Source organism: Aulostomus chinensis, chromosome 5 (genome assembly GCF_037954235.1).
Source record: "Aulostomus chinensis isolate RoL2024-O1b breed Wild chromosome 5, RoL_Achi_v1.0, whole genome shotgun sequence".
Classification (NCBI taxonomy): domain Eukaryota; kingdom Metazoa; phylum Chordata; class Actinopteri; order Syngnathiformes; family Aulostomidae; genus Aulostomus; species Aulostomus chinensis.
The window spans coordinates 14,503,168-14,523,114 of NC_141324.1; the positions used below are offsets into that span (position 1 = coordinate 14,503,168).

The 19,947-nt window shown below is 42.7% G+C and overlaps 3 protein-coding genes across 3 annotated transcripts; 2 read left to right on the top strand and 1 right to left on the bottom strand.

Moving 5' to 3' along the window:
- The first annotated feature begins 822 nt into the window (after positions 1-822).
- rab3aa (RAB3A, member RAS oncogene family, a) lies at positions 823-9,846 on the top strand. The gene is made up of 5 exons (XM_086203360.1): positions 823-921; positions 3,186-3,410; positions 3,894-4,012; positions 4,348-4,472; positions 7,525-9,846. The coding sequence occupies exons 2-5, from the start codon at positions 3,186-3,188 to the stop codon at positions 7,713-7,715; spliced, it is 660 nt and encodes a 219-aa protein (XP_086059486.1). The 5' UTR covers positions 823-921; the 3' UTR covers positions 7,716-9,846.
- A 1,043-nt stretch (positions 9,847-10,889) lies between these two features.
- LOC147261373 (transcription factor JunD-like) lies at positions 10,890-12,764 on the bottom strand. The gene has a single exon (XM_086203358.1). It carries the CDS (start codon positions 12,510-12,512, stop codon positions 11,583-11,585), a length of 930 nt encoding a protein of 309 aa, XP_086059484.1. The 5' UTR covers positions 12,513-12,764; the 3' UTR covers positions 10,890-11,582.
- On the top strand, positions 11,926-19,934 carry LOC147261374 (pyroglutamyl-peptidase 1-like). The gene is made up of 5 exons (XM_086203359.1): positions 11,926-14,764; positions 15,209-15,261; positions 16,129-16,245; positions 16,353-16,585; positions 17,587-19,934. The coding sequence occupies exons 1-5, from the start codon at positions 14,734-14,736 to the stop codon at positions 17,864-17,866; spliced, it is 714 nt and encodes a 237-aa protein (XP_086059485.1). The 5' UTR covers positions 11,926-14,733; the 3' UTR covers positions 17,867-19,934.
- The last annotated feature ends 13 nt before the right edge of the window (positions 19,935-19,947 follow it).

The window sequence follows — 19,947 nt, forward strand, 5'->3', positions numbered from 1 at the left end:
CTGCTGAGCATACCAGCAGTAGAGGGAGCTGATGTTTGCAAGGATGTTTGCGTACTGTTAATTAGTCTGCAGTATATTAGCACCCCGATTAAACCTTTTTAAATCCATAGGCATTAATTTTCTATCAAATTAAATTGTAAAAAGATTATACAGCTTTACTGAGGAGCTGGAAAAATATGCTACAACCATAACCTTAAATCTGCTTGAGAAGTGATGAAAATAAAACTGTACTGCATGTTGGACTGTAGTGGAAAAACATTAATTCAATATTCAGGCTCATGTACTGATACTTTTAAACACATACAAACTTTTTAACCTCCAAAATATTGTTCTCAGTGGTGAGTAAAGTTTCAGTTTAATCTTAATTTACATTACATATTATAAGTAATACATCAATAACAAAGTAAACTGAATGAGACCATTTAATTAATTTACATAATACTGTAGGTGCAATTTGCTGATAACATCTTTTACTCCGACTTATTCTCAATGTAGGGAGATCATTTGTAGGCTAATTGAATGTTATCCCTCTGGTATTGTCACCAAAACTAAATTTAACGCATCAGCCTATGTCCTCTAATGGCTGAAAAATCATACTTAAGTTTGTGTTAACTCCTTTAAATTTCATGACATTCTTTGAAAAGACCTAAGGTACCTGTGCACTATTGATAAAATACCAAATAAACAGAGGAAACAGCAAAACTGTAACTAGAAATCAAGCTATGGATGAGGGCCGGGCCCTGTACGAATTACACGCTGCTGCTCTCTCATTGGTGGATTGCCCTGTCACTCATCCTTACGTTACGTCGGTGTGTACGCGTTTTTTTACCCGGGCTGTCAATCAAAAAGCGCACGAGCGACTGCAGGTGTAAAGCTGGGCTAGCCGCTGCAGCGAAGCCGAGGAAAAACAGTCATTTCACGGTAAACCTTGCGTTCACTTGTCATTTCGTTGCGCGGTCAAATTAATCACAGGAAAGCAGATAATTTGTCGCTCGTCCTGTCCTGGTTTTGGGCTATAATTGAAGACGTAAATAAGGAAGAGTAACCTTCATTTGACATAGCTAGGATGCCTAGCTAGCTTCCTCTGCCCCTAATAAATACTGGTAACGGTACTGTGTGTTAGCGGTAAAGGTAGCTAGCCTAATTTCAGTTTCTAAGTGTAAAAGTGACTGTAATCATTATTTTGTTTTTTGTCTGACATTAATACCTCACCTTCATTTGTAATGGGAACTGGGGAATCTATAACCAGTGTATGCTGTTTCATTTTCCTAATTTCTCTTGCTCAAACGAGCCAGACAGACAGCGTCATATTCTGCGGCGAGCTAAGCTCAGCAGTGGACAGATGTCGTTTAAACTGTTTTATATTGAGAGTACTATGTGATGAAAAAGTGAAATATGACACTACAGTAGTTCATCTGTGTGTCTAATTTGCTGCGGCCTGTTTGGGAAAATCTAGCCAGCCATATTTTCGTTGATAGCTGCCTGCTCCGATCCACGGAGGTCTCTGCCTACCTCCCTGGATGGGGGCAGCTGAGCTGATGCTTAGCCTGCTAAGCCCTGGTACTTCCGTCCTCTTATCTTGCGAGGGGCGGAGGTGTGCATTCCTTGTCGGACGAGTATTATTTACATCAAGTGGAAAAACACAAGGTTGTGTATATTTATTGATCTCGGCTATTGACACAGCCTCTTGGCTAAACTGTTGCATCATATTTTTCTCTGATTAAATTATGACAGCTGTGCTGTTTGGGAACCATGTGCCTCAGACAATGGCCGTAGTGACCTCTATCACGTTAAAAGTTGTATGTAAGAATATTTAACCCTGGTTTTTGAACTCAGATGGTTCTCTACTTGTCTTATGTGCAGAGACAGTATCTTAATCTCCTAATGTCCTCCATAGGTGCTATTAGCAAGTGTTTAGAATCGATTGACATTGTTTTTTTCAAAGCGATACTAATTAACAGTAAGTCAGGGAGGCTGATAACTGATACTTGTGGCCAATAGTCAATTTAGGTCCATTTTAATTGAAACTTTCTTTATGAATAGTGACAAACAGTATTATTAGTTTTTATTTGTTTATTACGTGTAAAGTTTTAACATAAAAATATTCATGTTGACAAAATAATTCCTAAAAACGTTTTTTGATGCGAGTACATGTTTCGAGTTCCCTGCAGGCTTTCACTAAAAAAAAAAACCAAAAAAACTTGCTAAATCAAATTTTGCAGACTTCACTCAGAACAATGTTTAAATGTTTTTATTTTGCCTTCTGAAACAGTACTGAGTAATAAGCGGCCAGCCAATACAAATACATGTGGATTCATGATGTGATTCATAGCTGCCACCAAGGAGTTAAAGTATCCCAAAATGCATTTTTTAATTTGACTTATCTGATAGTTACTAGGCCTGTTGTTTCATACTGTCTTGAAAAATATATCAACAGTAACGTGTATGTTGTACTGATGTCCTTCACTGTCATTGGCAAGTCTCTCATGGATTTGTTTCACATCTCCTTTGATATATGCCAGGATTATTACATATATTTTGCATTTTTGCCATTAAATACATTGGCAGTAAGAAATTAGTAGAGAGAACTGGGCTGGCTGATGACGTTACAAAGGACTCTGTGGTCAGTGTCTCAAACCTCCTAATCTCAACGATACATTATTAAACATCTTTATGATCTCTGTGAATCAGGAGGTCCACGTTATAGCATAGCTCAAGTAAATGCAGCTTCTGAGTTGTCTCACTGGTTTCATCTTGTTCACATGGTTGTACACATTTCCTACCCAGTTGTTATATTTTTAATCATAGAATTTCTATCACATATGTATTTGGAGCATCTTTTCTGTGCAAATGTATTTGTTGTTTTTTGCCAGAGTAATCCCAGTTGCTGATAAGACATTAAACCTTTTTGAAATAGGATGAAGTATCCTGTTGAGGAAATATATTTATGACATAACTACAGGTGTCAGTCATCATCGTTGATCATTAGTTCTGTTTTACCAGCAGGACAAAGCTGTGCAACTTGTTGCTTCAGTGTCTGACTCATGTTGGATCAACGTGGCACATGTTGGTTCAGGATTGGGGCATTGATCATTTGGTTCTTTTAGTTCCAACCCCTGCACATGAATGTGTCCTCAGCCAACTTCTCTGTACCTAACTGATTTTTGATCTCTGTCCTTGCATAGATGGCGTCTGCAAATGCCACATATGGACAGAAAGAGTCCACGGACCAGAATTTTGATTACATGTTTAAAATCCTCATCATTGGCAACAGCAGCGTAGGAAAGACTTCCTTCCTTTTCCGCTATGCAGACGACTCCTTCACACCAGCCTTTGTCAGCACAGTGGGCATCGACTTCAAGGTTAAGACCATCTACAGAAACGACAAGAGGATAAAGCTGCAGATCTGGGTGAGGAAGGGGCCACGTTCAGGTGCAGATTTGTTTTCCAGAACAGGTAGAGGGCCTCTAGGCTTGAGGAGGGAAACGTATTTGCTGCTTGCTCATCTCTGAATGAGGCGGTGTCAGTTATCCTGCGTCTATAATGACTACCAGCTGTTGCAGTGGCCCCTCCAGTCCCCACAATCACTTCATCTGCAGTGTAATGGCAATACCCTTGAAGTGTTCTTAGTATGAGCCATAAACCATGACCCTAGGACCAGTAGTTATTACATATGACACCAAAAGAGTACGCCGTGCTCTTGGGAGTTTAGCTGAATGTTAAAGCGAGGCAATCATAAGGAGGCACATGCACTCTAAATTCTTTGCAGGTGTTTGTGATGAGTATTTGCCAAAAACACAGAAAAAAACCCCACACATTACTGCCTTATTCCTAATGTATGCAGTTTTCACCTTTTAACTAAAATGGTGATCACGTGGTGTTTGCATGTGAAGGATACGGCTGGCCAGGAGCGCTACAGGACCATCACCACAGCCTATTACAGGGGCGCCATGGGCTTCATCTTGATGTATGACATCACTAATGAGGATTCCTTCAATGCTGTGCAAGACTGGTGAGGGGACAGTTGGGAGAAGCCTGAATGAATATGTGTCGTCCATCTTCTGTTTTTTTACCCAAATAACTTGATTAAATATTTGTAAAAACTTGACTTGTTTGAAACCTGTCTGGTTGGTTGTTATTTGCTTTGTTAACTTGTGAAGCTATCGTGAGTAGTTTTGCCATTTTCCTTCACCTCAAAATAAATTGAAGTGTCACAGCTGCTAGGAACCCATTTTCCTCTTGTCCAGAAAAACTGCTTCAACATATAAGAAATGTCAAATCAAATAAGCTTTCAAATTTCGTCCATACATCCACATAGGAGCTTGACCAGTGTGTATCTGCCAACAGGTCAACTCAGATCAAGACTTACTCGTGGGACAACGCCCAGGTTCTCCTGGTGGGAAACAAGTGCGACATGGAGGATGAGCGAGTGGTGGCTACAGACAGGGGCCGGCAGCTGTCAGAACAGCTGGGTAAGTGTGGTTGTCAACGTCTGTCATTGATAACATACAATCATGAGCCATAAAGTTTTCCTTCAGTATGAGAGAGTATGGTGTGGTAATGTTGTAAATGTGATACGATGCTAATTTTGAGACTTTTTATTCAGTCGCCCGCTCCATCGTCTGCATGCCTTCTGATTGAAGAGAGAATCAGCAGTGGGCTACTTGGACAGAAGAGAGGGGAGGGAGATCTCTTCAAGTTGAGGAGCTGGTCAGATACTGGCCTCAGTCTGTCTCTCTCTCTCTCTCTCCTCTCCCGTTTTCCATTACTGATGTTTAAAAATCGTCGTATGTAAACATAAGCGGAAATAAATAATAGCAACAGTTATTCCATTGTTGTCTGTCTCAGCACTACACTCGCCTTCTAAACAGAGCGTGGAAACAACAGAATCACCATTTCAGCAACTATTCAAGAAGTTCCACTTTGTAAAAAAAAAAAACGATGGGAACGCAAGTTTAAACTTGGAAGGAGCCATTTAGAGTTTCTCACAAGTTGTTCAGCCACAGGTCTTCAAGAGTGTGAAGTCGATTTATTCCTCATGCGGGTTAAATGTCATTTTAGAGAAGCATTGACCATGGTTTCTCAGTGAGGTGAAAGAAAATGTCCTTCAGGCATCTTAAAGCAGAACACGGAGCCTAGAAAACACTGGCTATTTATTTAGCCAGACTAATTCACACAGTGTCAGATCGCCTTAAAGGTGCAATGGACAACATTTAGACCTCCTGGTCAGTAGGTGTCTCTCTCTCTCGCTCTCTCTCTCTCTGTGTACTAATCTATTCTACCAGTTACCAGGTTGAATCAACTAACCACATATGGTCAGCATTGGAATTGCAGTAATAGACACTCAGTTCGTGTGGTCTTTATCAGCACCACACATGTGGTGATGTTGTCACACGCTAACAATAACTACATGAACCTGTCAGAGGGTAGTGGTGCTAACTTGTGCTTCTGCTATTGTTGGTTAGTAAATGTTAGCTTACCTGTCCATCAGAAAAGTGGCCATCTCAGCATGTTGGGTTTTTTTTTCAGCCCCTTTGGTCTTTCAGCTTGAATCAGTATAGAAATGCTGAAGAATTTTGACCTTCACGTGGCTCTTTTCCTTCTCTGACAGTATTTGAGACAGATAACGGAATGGAACTTTACATTTCTAAGCCTTTTCTCCTGTTAATCAGACAGAATAACAGTTTTGCAATAGAGCATGTTATATCAACAGATTTATTCTCTTTATGGTTTATGAACCTTTTGGACTTGATAAAATTTTGAAATAATTATTTCACCCCCTAAATATTTTTCAGGTGAATTTAGACTTTAATTCTGCACCTTTCTAAAGGTTCTGGGGGTGCTTTTTTTAATCATTAGTTGTCTTTGAAATTGTTGTCTTTTGCACCTTTAAGTTCATGATTGTATCTATGTTGTTATATGTATTATGATTCTAATGTTGATTAGATTTGTAGAGTAGATCGTGTGACAGAAAAGCTTGGATCAGAATATGCTTTTGACTGATTAATCAAGGTAGGGAGCCTGTGAGACATTCAGTCAGTAATGAGCCAGGCTGGAGCAGGGACAGCAGCCACCACAGCTACGTTTGAATAGACGGCAATGGTCTGACTTTTGACCCTTTTTCCAAATTAGATAATATTTCAATTAGGATTTTGGCATTTTCTCACAGAATATTCAGTTTATATTATTGTTTATAAGCTACACTACAAAGTCCAACTGAAGAGGCACGGCCATCTTACACTGTGATTGTTAAATTCCAGTTTTCTTCAAGAGTTTTACCTGAAGCCTAATCTATCATGTTTCAACCATGGTACTTTTGAATCTCTCTCTCTCTCTCTCCCTCTCTCTCTCTCCCTCTCTCTCTCCCTCTCTCCCTCCCTCTCCCTCTCTCTCTCTCTCTCCCTCTCTCCCTCTCTCTCTCTCTCTCTCTCTCTCTCTCTCTCTCTCTAATAATAATACAGAAAACTGTGCTTTGAGGTGTTTGTAATATTTGCTGAACTCTGGACCATTTGACTGTCATAAATGTCTCAAAAGGTTGTCCAACTTGACTCGAGCCTACTTGCGCCCACAAACTCAGCCGGAAACCTGGGTGTCATGATTGATGACCAGCTGACCTTTAAGGTTCATGTGGCCTCAGTTTCTTGGTCTTGCCGTTATGCCCTTTACAGCATCAGGAAGATCAGACCCTTCCTGACCCAACAGACCCCACAGATTCTGGTTCAGGCTCTTGTCATCTCACGCATTGACTACTGCAACTCTCTTCTGGCAGGCCTCCCTGCATGCTCATTCAAGCCTCTGCAGATGATCCAGAATGCAGCAGCACGTCTGGTCTTCAACCAGCCCAAAAGGGCACATGTCACCCCGCTGCTGGTTTCTCTTCACTGGCTTCCAGTGGCAGCCAGGATCAAATTCAAGGCACTTCTCTTGGCTTACAAAACAATCACAAGAACGGCTCCAGCCTACCTGGAATCCCTGATCCAGGTCTACTCTCCTTCTCGCCCACTACGCTCTGCATGCCAAAGACGCCTGGTGCTTCCAGCCCAGCGCTGCTCCAAATCCCTAGCCAGACTCTTCACTTCTGTTGTTCCCAAATGGTGGAACGAACTACCCAACTCTGTGCGTTCTGCTGAGTCCCTTTCTACTTTTAAGAGACAATTGAAGACTCAATTGTTCAGAGAGCACCTAGGCACTGAACCTGACTCTTCTCCTCTTTGGGGTAGAATAAGTCAGAGGGTCCAAGACCCAGCACTTAGTGACTATGTAGCACTAACTGTGTTGTGTGATGTTGTATGTCTGTTATATAAAAAAAAAAGGGGGGGGGGAGGGGGGCGACACTTCTTCTGCCACTAGATGGCAGTACCTGTGACCAAATCACAACTGTAGCACTTTTGCGCTTCCTATGGGTTTTTCCTTAAGTCTGAATTCGTGCTTGTTTCGTACGTCGCTTTGGACAAAAGTGTCTGCTAAATGAAATTGTAGAATTGTAGAAGTTTAACGTAGCCTCTGTTTGACCTGTCCTGGCAGGTTTCGAGCACTTTGAAGCGAGCGCTAAAGACAACATTAATGTGAAGCAGACCTTCGAGAGGCTGGTGGACATCATTTGTGAGAGGATGTCAGAGAGTCTGGACAACAACGATCCGACCGTCACCGGAACTAAACAAGGGCCACAGCTCAGCGAGCAGCCGCAGAGGTCCCATCAGGATTGTGCTTGCTAAAGACATCTACACACACACTCACACTCAGACACACTCTGTCTGCTGTCCTGCATCCCATCTATCATCTTATTTATTTATCAGTTAATCTATCATGGTTCATTTCTCATGCAAATATGTATTTATTAAACACTGCCATACAGACACACACATACACACACACATCCTGAGATAATGTCCATCTCTCGCTACACCAAACACACTACCGTAATGCGCCAGCTGCTCCCAAAGCTTCGGTGTTTCCAAAACAATGTCACCAAGAAACCTCAGGAGGTCTGTCACTGAGGCAGAGCTAACGAGGAGGGTAAAGGACATGTCTTTCTTTTTATAATTGTACACACACACACACCATACTATATCAAAGCTGAATTTTAGAGGACAGGCAAGGCTAGCACTCTTATCATTCTGTATCAACAAGTCTGTTAATGGATGTAACTCTAAACGGTTGTGAAGGTGGGACGTTCCATCGGCCCGTCTCTTTCCACACCAGGTCCCAGTCAACACTCAACCTCCCAAATCCAAATGGGTTCAAATCATTTCATCCCATTGGAAATATGTTTGTTGCTGTGCATACAGTCGCGGTTTCTTCACGCTTTTGAGTTGCTCGGCTGTAATTTTGAGCATGTGAGATCACCGCTCCATCGCCGTGTTGTGATTGAGCTCTTAGCTTGACGTCCTTACAGGGTCATCGGAAGGTTTGGGGTAGTTATGCATATCAGCGTGTTTGTTGAATTACACTGTTAAAGAAGTCATGTTGGGCGCCTTCCCGTTTTTAACTTGTCTGTTTCTTGTGGTTTCAAATAGAGCTGTGCAATATTGGGGGGCAGGGGGCGATTGTGAGATTCAGAGGCCTTTTTTCCCCCAATATGGATAAATATACAGTGTAGGTAAGACCATAAAAAAAAACTGTTCCGTAGAATTCAGAATTTCCACAATTTTTTTGGTTCTACACCGATTGCGAGTATCCATTGTTCCCTCCCACACACACACACACACACACACACACACACTCACATATACACACGAATGGCTCATTAGCTCTGCCCTCACTGAGAAAGTACCCAGAAGAGTAACTTAAGACCATAAATGAGAGGAAAACGTAGTAGCCACTATGTTTATGTCGTTGATTCATTTCAGATCAGTGTGAGCATCTGTACTTTCTCGCTGGGAGTCAAAATGAAGTGAACCCAGACCGGGGGCTCGGAAACCAAACTGGGTTTGCTGAACCTTTGCGCCCCTGATAGGAAAGGTAGGGGATGGAAGGGAAACTCCCATGTCACATGACCCAGTCAGTGTTCATCATGCTGGTCCTGTGTAATAATTGACTACCATAAATTTCAAAGAAACTGTAATTTTTCCTATGAGTAGATCTAAAAAAACATGATAAATGTGATGTGCTCTCATCTAACTGGTAGCACTGATTTAGACCATAGAACCCAGGACGCGTTATCACAGTTTGACCATCTATATTTAATATTTCTCGATATACTGCTCAGCTCTAGTTGTGAGAGCCCTCCGTGGATGTCGGTCAGCTTCTCCAGCCAGTTTGGTCTTGGGAGCTGCATCGCCTCTGTGCCGCTACATTTTACATTCCTAGTGTTGTTTTATTTATTTATTTATTTTTACCTTTTTGGAAATATTTTTAAGACATGCAAATGGATAAAGTATGACAAGAGTATATAAATGTTTCAAAGTCCACAAATATGCATTTAAAAATGCATATAGAATCTCTATTCTACATTGATTTTAGACTATTTGATTCCTTCCTGTGCTTTGATGAGAGGTGCATGTTGTTGATGTTGCCGGTTGACTGGATGGTTATTTGTATGAACTGTTCACTGCCTAATCCTAGTCTGACTTAATCTGCTGCCCGACAGTTGGAGTATGTGGAGGGACTAGAGATTTGCCAGGTGAAGCTCGTGGCTCCCCTCTCAGTGTATTAATCTATATCCATTATGTGCAACCTGACTAGACAAGCGTGGGATTCCCAACTTCCTTCTCCGTCGTCCCGGTCGATGAAATGTTCATCTCGTTTTTTTGGGGAACATAATAAGCATGTCAATGTTGAATCTTGAAGGCTCTCGAAGGCTAACCTGCTACAAGTCACCGATGCGCTAAGGCATGCACTAATACTTTGATCTATCACTTATTTCAAAAGTAATTCTTTTATATTATTTACAACCTCTTTTTCAGATTTCGTTATTCCTAGATAACGCAGTTTAATCTGCGCTCTTGCTTTTTAAAGCGATGTTCTATAGTATTCAACAGCTTAATCTGCTTTTTAACTCAAATGTGTTTACAAGAGGAAAGTCAGACATTCCAGTGTAAGAAGCCCTTATGTCTGTGCGGCTTTGGCAAGCACTTTGTTTGTCTTTTGATATCAGTTGTGTAACTTGTAAGACTTAGTAGTGTGGACGCAGACTGTTGTCACAGAGCAATAAGAAGAAGAGTTCTTTTCCCCCGCACCCAAGTATCTGCAACACACCCAACATGTACTCATGAGGGTGCGTGGATGCTGTGTGTATTAATGTCTAGAGAACTAATTGTTCTGTCCAAAGAACCAACGTATGGAGCCAAAAATAGCTACCTTTTGTCAGTCCTGCACTGACAAACCTGCCCTGCAGTAGCTTCAAAAAGGGAAAAAAAGTTTTGAACTGAATACTTTGAACACTTCATTAAAAAAACAAAACTTGATTCTTATTGCATTGGTTCACTTTTGTTTACTTTATTATGTTTTGCTACTGCTGTAAACTTGCATCTGACCTAGGAACACCCCCCCCCCCATCCCTGTCACTACTCTGTAAATAGACGTTTTCTGCCCATCAGGTACTAGTTGTGTGAATTGTGCTGTACTACTGTAATGCCAGATTTGCTAAGAATAAGGAATCAATAAATAAACCGTAAAAGCTGGACTTAAGTGCAAAAATGATTCTCAGTTGTTAGTCTTTCACAAAATGTGCATTGTCTTTATTGTTTTCAAGAGTACGTTTTCTTTTGCCCAGCAGAGGGCATAATTCAGAAAAAAAATATTGTTTTCTATTTAGTTTTTTGACCATCTTTGGTTTGGTTCAGCTTCTCCTGTCGCATTTCTACTCCCACAGAAAAAGAGAGGATAAATGTAAAGATAACACTCTTCTCAAGATGAAACCGCGCACGCACACACACGCACACATCCTCTGTAGTAATGTAGTGAATTTAATAAATGTCAGTTAGACAATTGAAAGTCCATCACAAATGGATACATGGAGCTTATACACATACATTCATGGAAGTTTGGCGTCTGAAGAACTACACAGCAGCCACCATAATGACAAGTACAATGGTTACTGTACACAAAGGCTACAATACATGCAGTGTTCATGTTGCAAAATTTTTTTTAAAAAAAAGACAAGGAAATAAGACCATGAAGTAAATAAGAAATGTTTCAGTAAATAAAAATTACATTTATCATTGCTAAGTGCTTGTAAACAAGTAAGGCATTATATTACACAGTGGATGACAGCACTTGGTGACACCCTGGTATTTGGTTGCACTGAGATTGTCCAGCTTACACACACATCAACACCATCCTGCACTGGATAGCAGGTAGCTACATGGCTTCCCAGATATGAGGCTAACAAAGTCTGTTTGCTCCACGTTTGTCATGAATCAGCTCCAGCCCCCTCTGATGGAACCTGTGATCTTCCAGTTCAGGCCTGGTCCTTGTCTTCACAGAGCAGTTCTTTCATCTGGAGAGGGTGCATGTAGTAGATTGGCCTCTGATACATTTAAGGGCAAAGGGCTTTTTAGGTTACAAAAAAAGACAAATCTGCCTCCTAATGCAGGCCTGTATCTCCAGAGAGCTGCAGAGACAGCTGTGAAAGAGCACCATTAGTAAGCCTGGACCTGGTTTGGTAAAAGCTGGCATCCGCTGCTGACATGGTTCATCACCTTCTGCTTCAGCTGGGCCACTTGCTCCCTGAGGACGCTGGCTGTGGACGCCAGCTCTGTATTCTGCGTTTTCAGGGTCTTGACCTTGTCCTCCAACCGAGAGATCCTCTCCAGTTTTCTCTTGCGGCATTTGGAGGCGGCTATCCTGTTCCGCAGCTTTTTCCTCTCCGCCTTGATGCGCTCCTGGTTGTCCATGTCTATAGGAGACAGAGGAGGGCTGTCCCCGAAGCTCTGCATGTCTGGAACCGTCTGCGGCTCGTCCTTCACCACGCCGGCGGACTGGAGTCGTGACAGCGCAGCCGCAGCGGCCGCCTGTTGCTGCGCGCTGAGGTGGGACGGAGGCGGTGGGAAGGGGATGGTGTCCGTGGAGTAGTTAATGGTGGTGGCTCCCAGCGGGCTAGCTGCGTAGCCGTTCAACGTAGTGTATACAGGTAGATCAGACGACTGGAGCCCGGTCGATCCCACAGTGTTGGCCGATCCCAGGAGCTCCAGCCTGTCCACGGAGACGCACCCCGCCTCGCTCAGCTGATTCTGCTTGTGAAGGTCCTCAAGCGCCTTGACGAAGCCTTCCGCGAACTCCTGCTCGTCACTGGCCGACTTCGGGTAGAGGAACTGGGACGTGGGGTTGGCGCCGCTCACCAGACCGTTGGACTGGATGATGAGGCGCTCCAGGTCTGGAGAGGTGAGTTTAAGAAGTCCCAAATCCGGGGAGTTGAGAAGTCCGTCTGCGTCGCGGAGCGGGTTCGACTTGAGCTCGGAATTCTGCTCGTCCAGGTTCAGGTTGATTTCCTTCTTCATCATCGTGCTCTGGGAATAGATACCGGAGCCCCTCGGAGTGTTCGCGGTGCCTGGATAGAGGGTCGTTTCCATTCTACACCCTCATATGAGGGAGAGTTGAGCGTTAGACATGAAGATAGTTGAAGAGTCACATCCGAACAGACGGAAATCAGCTGATCCTCCTTGATCTGGTCCTAGTTCCTGATCTCCGTCTTGTGTGTCAAGCTGTATCGGTTGAGCGGTCGCGCCTGAGGGGCTCTGATGTGTCTCTCCTGCGCGCAGATATTGTCTTTTCCCAATGGCACGACTGCTATGCTCAGCGCCAGACCTCGCTCGCTTTCTAGCCCTAAAAATTCCATTATGTCACTCCAGAGCGCGCAGATTGGCCCAAAATGACGTTGGTTTCCGGTTCAATTTGAATAAGGGGCCGAGCCAGCCTTTATCGCCATGGAGACTTTTGGTAAACTACAAACAGTGCAATGCATTGTGGTTTGATGTCATAGCATAAAAAAGCTCAGGGTCGCCAGAAGAGAGCAGAGACTGGGCGGGGAAGGTGTAAGAGGCGAAGGCTGAGGAAAGGAAGAACACAGGGACCGAAATATTCCTCCAAGCCTGGTAGTTTCGAAAGTAAACGAGAAACTCAAATATTATCATTTATAGTAATAAAAAAAGAAGGACAGGCTGACGTTATGTCAAACTTATACTCTTCATTGAATCGGGGAAAAAACATACAACACAAACTGCAGAGACATGTCTTTCATGTTCTTTAGGTATCAACAGTCACATTCACACAAAACCAAAAAGGAGGCATCAAACAAGGTGTGACAATGTAGGAAAAGAGCCCTGAAAAATATCTCTGGGGAAACTTTGTACACGGTGGAAAAGGGAAGGAAGTAGAATGTGGAATCTTTCAGGGACTGAAAGCAGCACATCAGGTTTAACGAGGGATCGGTGCAGTTCACACCCATTATTTTTAGATAGAAGAGTCACTGATTTTAGGGATTATAATGAAACTGAAAACTGCGTGCCTTCCCGCAGCCAAGCTGTAGTCGTTCTAACAAAAGAAGGAATAAACAAACTGTGAGAAAACACATATTTGTAGATCGTATTAGTATAATTCCTATAAGAAAAAGCCAATCACAGAAAATAAAGTCTAGACCAGCACGGAGAGACGCCGTGGTGGAAACTTCAGTAGAATATTGTTATTCTGCCCGTACCCAGTGACGACGTCAGCAGACTGTCTGCATCAGCACCACAGCAGCAGAAAGGGCATCATTAGTTTCCATGGCAACACTGACATAGCAAGTGACGCAGGAAACACAGTGAGAGAGAGAGAGAGAGAGAGAGAGGTGAATGGGTTGAGGGAGGTTCTGTGAGCGACTGCAGTGCAGGATGTGTAGGTGGTCAGCGGAGGTGTTATTGAGTGTGTGTGAAGGCAGAGATGTAACGTGAATAGACAAAGGTGTCTCATATTCCTCCAAGACAGTAATCCCTCTCCCTGTTGTGGAGAGTGTATTCTCTCCTCTGTGCCAGGTTGAGTCCACACAGCGTCCAGAATGAGTGAGTCATTTCAGGGGTGTGGACGGCGGCTTGCTGCAAGAATGAGGAAAAAGAGCTGTTCCTTTATATTAGATGGTGACAACAAACGGAGAACCTCAGGTAATCGCAGGTGGTGTGTTTCTCCTCCCTTGACACAAGCGCCCTTTGACTTGAACTCTCCTGGAAGAACTGGGCATGCATGTTTGCAGCAACGCCCTGCATCGTACACTCTAACACACCTGGAAGCTGCCCAGTAAAACCACCGACTGAACCTCACTGGTGCAGCTGGACGGGGAGGTTCAGAGCTCACTCATGGGGGCTTTGTTCCGAGTGAGGGAGGGGACGTTAGTTCTTATTCACTCAGCCATTAGGGAGGTGGTCCCTAACCTTTATCCGCCAGTGCCGTGCAGATGTTTAGTTTTCATTTTCGCTCCACATGTGGCTTGAATTACATCCTGTTGCTTTACAGCTCTTGGATTAAAAGCCTTCCCTCTCGCCTGCTCCAAATGAGAGAACTTGTGTATGTGAGCAAATCTACTCTTCTCTGGTCGATTCTTCTCACTCCTTCTTTTCATATGCATCCTTTGTGGGATGAAGTGCCGTGGATGGATCCATGCCAGTGCAGCAGATGGCACTATAATCCACATAGATTGAGTGTGTCATTTCCTTTCAACGGTGAGCCAGAGGAAGACATCAGCAAGCGTAGTAGACAACACACAACCCTGGGATTCCTGTTTGTGGGGGTTTTGATCCCCTATGATTGAAACCAGTCATCATGGCCAATAAGAAGAAAGTCATAGTAACAGGTGAGGTTTCAGATTTGTTTAAAGGACTGAAAAGAGGTTAAAATAATAGAAGTGTTACAGGTCAGTTTATACTTACAGCTGAGCAACAGTGTTATAATAACAGATTTATTTAATTAGCTGTTATGTTGATATTTTTAATCTGTATTGATGACGATTTACATTAACACTGTAAAGAGAGGAATGTTGTCAGGAGTGCAGGTTTAGTTCCAGGAACAGAGGTACATGCAGCAAAATGAACTCAGAATATAAACCTCCCCTGTTTCGATTCTCTGCACATTGCAATTAATGTTTAACTTGATGCAACCTTTAGACTTTGAATTAACAGATGTTTTACATTCACTCTTATCACTTTTCTCCATACTTGATAAGCATCCTCATTTATTTACCTTGCTGTGCTCAACTGTGTTCCACTGTTTCAGTTAAATATCTCAGTTTGCTCTGCAGGGTTCGAGCCATTTGGAGAGCATGCAGTGAACGCCAGCTGGGTCGCAGTGCAGGTAATCAGTCACTGTTTCATGTTTAACAAAGGTGCTGTTTAAAGGGATACTTCACCCAAAAACAGTGGTTTGGTTGTTTTTTTTGCCTTCCAAGTATTCACAAATAGGTGTCTTGATCTCACAAAGTTGTTTTTTCCCTCCTGCAACACAACATGTGTCCCTTGATCCATCAGTGGTCAGCTATTTAGCTTGAAGCTAACATTGCCCCATGGCTAACATGAGCAAAACTTCCCAGAAAAACCCATCATCAAGGGTATCATCCGGGATATTTGACTTCATCTTCATGCTGTGTAATCCACAAACACTTTGATGTGAGCAAAGAACAAACTCTACTGCGCTCCAGTTCTGTAAAAGCTACTGAGCTGCAACTTCTTGTGCTAGCTGGTTGTGCTGGGTGCCAACATGAATGCGTGATGAAAAGTCAGAGTTTGCTTTTAGCTTAAGGTGTTTCTGGATTACTGAGTGTACAGCTGGATAAAGAAGATATGAATAACATTGCATGATGCACCTGAGAGTTTTTAAACTGATGTTTTTGGATAGTTTTGCTAGAAGTAGTTGGTGGCTGCGGTTGGTGGCTGTGGGATGCCATTAGCGTCAAGCTAAATAAATGAGGCTGGATTTCTCTGCGATTCTGAAGTCATAAAGAAGTAATGAAGCTATGAAAGCTGTCTTTGTGAGTGTGAGAGACCTATTTGTGAGTACTTGAAAGGCAAAATACACTTTTTGGGTGAGTATCGCTTTAATAAGAGAAGTGCTTCATCTGATTTGCTGTGAGGTGGATTTCTGCTCCTGGAATGTATAGACTTTCATGTGTTTTTGGTTCAAGGAGGGAGTGTTCAGTATTCTGTGTGTTTGTTGTGCTGACAGGAACTGGAGCGATTAGGTCTGGGTGAGGCAGTCGATCTTCATGTGTGTGAGGTGCCTGTTGAGTACCAGGCTGTTCAGCGTTTACTTCCATCTCTGTGGAAACAGCACCAGCCGCAGGTCATCCAGGAAACATACAACATATACAAAACCACCCATTTTACATAGATTAATTGAAAAAATGCTCCCCTGTGTTTCGTGCATGTCTTTTGGGGTCCTGCAAGCAGTTAGTGGTCCATGTTGGTGTGTCTGGTTTAGCGACCACAGTCACGTTGGAGCAATGTGGCCACAACAAAGGCTACAGACGTCTGGACAACTGCAGCTTCTGCCCAGCCTCCGAGTGCTGCATGGAGGACGGCCCCAACTGTATAAACTCCATCCTGGACATGGATACGGTCTGCGAAAGTGTGAATGACTCAGGCCTCGGGGTCGCTGTGTCAGTGTCGAAGGATGCCGGGAGGTGAGTGACGTTCAGAGCTTCCACAAATACACCACAGTTTTTGAATTTGATCTGCATATTGGTCTCAGCCCTCTTATATGGCTTTTTCACAGCCATTTGATCCTGTTATGGCAGGAAAGGCACATTAACAATAGTCTTGTTGTATTCAAGTGTCTCATGACTGTATGACAGGAACCTGAAACTGAGGCAAATATAAATGGAATTCAGCCATCACTACCTCCGCCGAGGAGGCCGTGTCCTCGCTGGTCTGTTAATCTGTCATCAGGACTACATTGAAACTATGAGGTGTCTTGATTATTGACATTTTTGGCACAGTCTGCCTTTTCATGTAATCCTGATGACATCTGAGTCTTTTTGTGAAGTCGTATTTGACTCCTCGCTCTGCAGGAAGGTCAGTGAGACCATGACTTGTCTTTCCCAGGTCGTGTGTTAAACCTATTTTTAGACATTTATTAAATTATGGACTGTAGTCATCACAATTGATATATCAGTAATTAAATGCTCTTTTTAACATTGAAAACATTACTAGAATGCAGTAAAGAAACAGCAGAATATCCAGTAATCCACTAAATAAATGTGTCACAGCACTCCTAGACCATAAATATGGAATTTCAGACTTTACCCTGTAAACAATCAATATTTGGCCCACAGCAGAGCTGGAAGTGCATCATGAAGCTGAAATATGACTGCTATCTGGATATACATGTTCGTATCATAAATAGTTTTTCCTCCTCCCTCGTGCTTGGTTGAATTAGATTCAAGTGTAATTCCTGATACATTCAACTGTGCCTGCCGTCATTGCAACCAACTGTGGCTTGAACTGGGATGAAATTATTATTTTTTTTTTGCTCTTTGTCTTCACAGCTGGAAACAAGCACTCTTGCAAAGTTGGCTCACGGTCTCTCTCCCACCCTTCCTTGTTGCTCTATTATCTGTTTGATGAAGTGTAATAATGAAACAGTATGTGGCCGTGATGTCCTTCCTCCTCCTCCCTGTGGCAGGTATCTGTGTGACTTCACCTACTACTCGTCTCTGTTCCTGGGAAAGGGTCACTCAGCCTTCATCCATGTGCCTCCGCTAGGAAAACCCTACAGCAGCCAGGAACTGGGTAGAGCCCTTCAGGCTGTTGTACGGGAGATGCTGAAACTGCTGGAGCTGAGAAATGCTGAGGAGGAGGAGGAGGATGAGGAGGATGAGGGGCAAACACCTAATGAGCAGCGCAATCACCAGCAGCATGACTCCCCAACTACCGCAACTGGCACTGACACACGTGACTCCTGAAACAAGACAACACTGGCTGATGTACAAGGCAAATAATGAGTTAAAGTTGGTGCTTTTCATGGTTGAATCAGTACAAAAAGATGTATATGACGCCACGTTTCATATCTTATAAACACTGAAAAGCTGTTCTGAGTTTAGACTCCAGCCCCAGGCAGTGGTGGTTCCTGTGTGTAAGTGTGTGTTAGAACAAGTGTCCTATGTGCAGCGACAGTGGGCATCATTGTCTGCCTCTGACCTTAGAAAAGACTGTGATTAGAAGACAAAATAACATATGCTGATGTGTTGCATCGTGTGAAAAAAGGGAATACAACTAACAAGACAGATGCAATGTCATCGTGAGTTTCTCTCTTTAGTTCACCTGGGAGTTCGTCCTGCCGCTGGTTTTCTTCCGTCCACTCCTGTCTTTTGAGCGTTATCTTCAGAACACGTTCCCCAATCTTGCTTGTTTTGCACCAGAGAAATGCGATGACTTCTCACGGAAAATTCCACAGTTAAAAGATGTTTTAATTGTCTCAGGGAGACGATCGCTCATGCAATCAGTGTGTGAAATCGTAATAATCAGATGTGTCCTATGCATGTAGGGTAGATTTATATGGCAAAGCCAGCACAAAGCTGCGTAATATTACATGTCACACTGATTATTATTATGCTTGTCACATCATGCACCGCTGTTCATCTGCACATTGTAGAGACGTTTATATTTTTGTTATTTACATTTATTGGACAGGCTTCCACGCGTTAGTCAGTGGTATATAGGATCTAATCAGAATGCTGTTAAATGATGTGGGATGTCAATGTACTGTGAATCATATAAAAAACATCAAATCTTGAAGAGTTTGTTCATATTTTAGTACGAAATAATTTAAAAGATTTTTTTTTCCAAAAAGCCTCACATAATCTTACATAACAGTTTGAGAATTCTGTACATTTTGTCATTTGAGTTGGTGAAAACAAACAATACATACAGAGAACATATTTAATCAGAATATAGACAGTCTGTTCAAATCTGTCAGAGATAGAGAGAGAGTGTGTGTGAGTGTGTGTGTGTGTGTGTACCCGGTTTTTGTTACTTACTGGAGACCTTTTCTGGTGTAAACACTAACCCTGGTTCTCATAGGGACCAAAGACCAGACTTATTGTGCTACAGTGCCATTTCTGAATCTCTGGTTAAAGTTAGTGTTAAGGTCTGAATTGAGGTTAGATTAAGGTCAGGGTTAGGGTTAGGATTAGGGCTTGATCAGAAATGAAGTCAATAGAATTGCCTAAAAAGTATAGCTGTGCAAACCTGTGTGTATGTGTGTGTGTGTGTGTGTGTGTGTGTGTGTGTGTGTGTGTGTGAGTGTGTGTGTGTTCTTGTACTTGCTACATATTGAGGACTAGAATATGTAATTAACTAACAGAGTGATAACATTTTTAGAAAGTGACGACATTTTAGCCGGCCCTCATATCTTCAAAGGGTCAAGGTTTGAAGGTCAAGACTTGGTTTTAGGGTCGAGGTCAGATTAAGTTCAGGTTAGGTTAACCCTAGCCCTAAACCTAGGGTCAAGCAGTCAGTTGAGATGGTTAGGTTTAGGGTGAGGGGCCAGGGAATGTATTATTATTAGACTCACAAAGATATAAGTACAATGGTGTGTGTGTGTGTGTGTGTGTGTGTGTGTGTGTGTGTGTGTGTGTGTGTGTGTTGTGAGGTAGTAAATCTGCTGAATGCATTCCTATACTATGTCACAAACATGCCTTTTGAATGTGCATCCTAAGATTAAAGTCTGCGATCAAAGTCTAATTCTGAGATCTCAGTCTAAAGCCAGAGCCAAGGATATCTGAGGGGTTTTGGCTCCTAGGGTGTCCTGAAGGATATTCCTTTAGTACATCTGAGAACATTATTTGATTTGATATGACACTGAGAGCCCCACCCGTGTATGTCAACTGCTGTGTTTGCCTGCCAAAGCATTTTATGATCTGTCAAAATTACTCTGACTGTGAACATTGTGTACTTGGAAGGTAAAATACAGTTTGAATGTTTCCTTTTTTCCCCACTCCCTTCTTGGTTTAATTGATCTGAGAAGTTATTTTTCTCTCTCTCT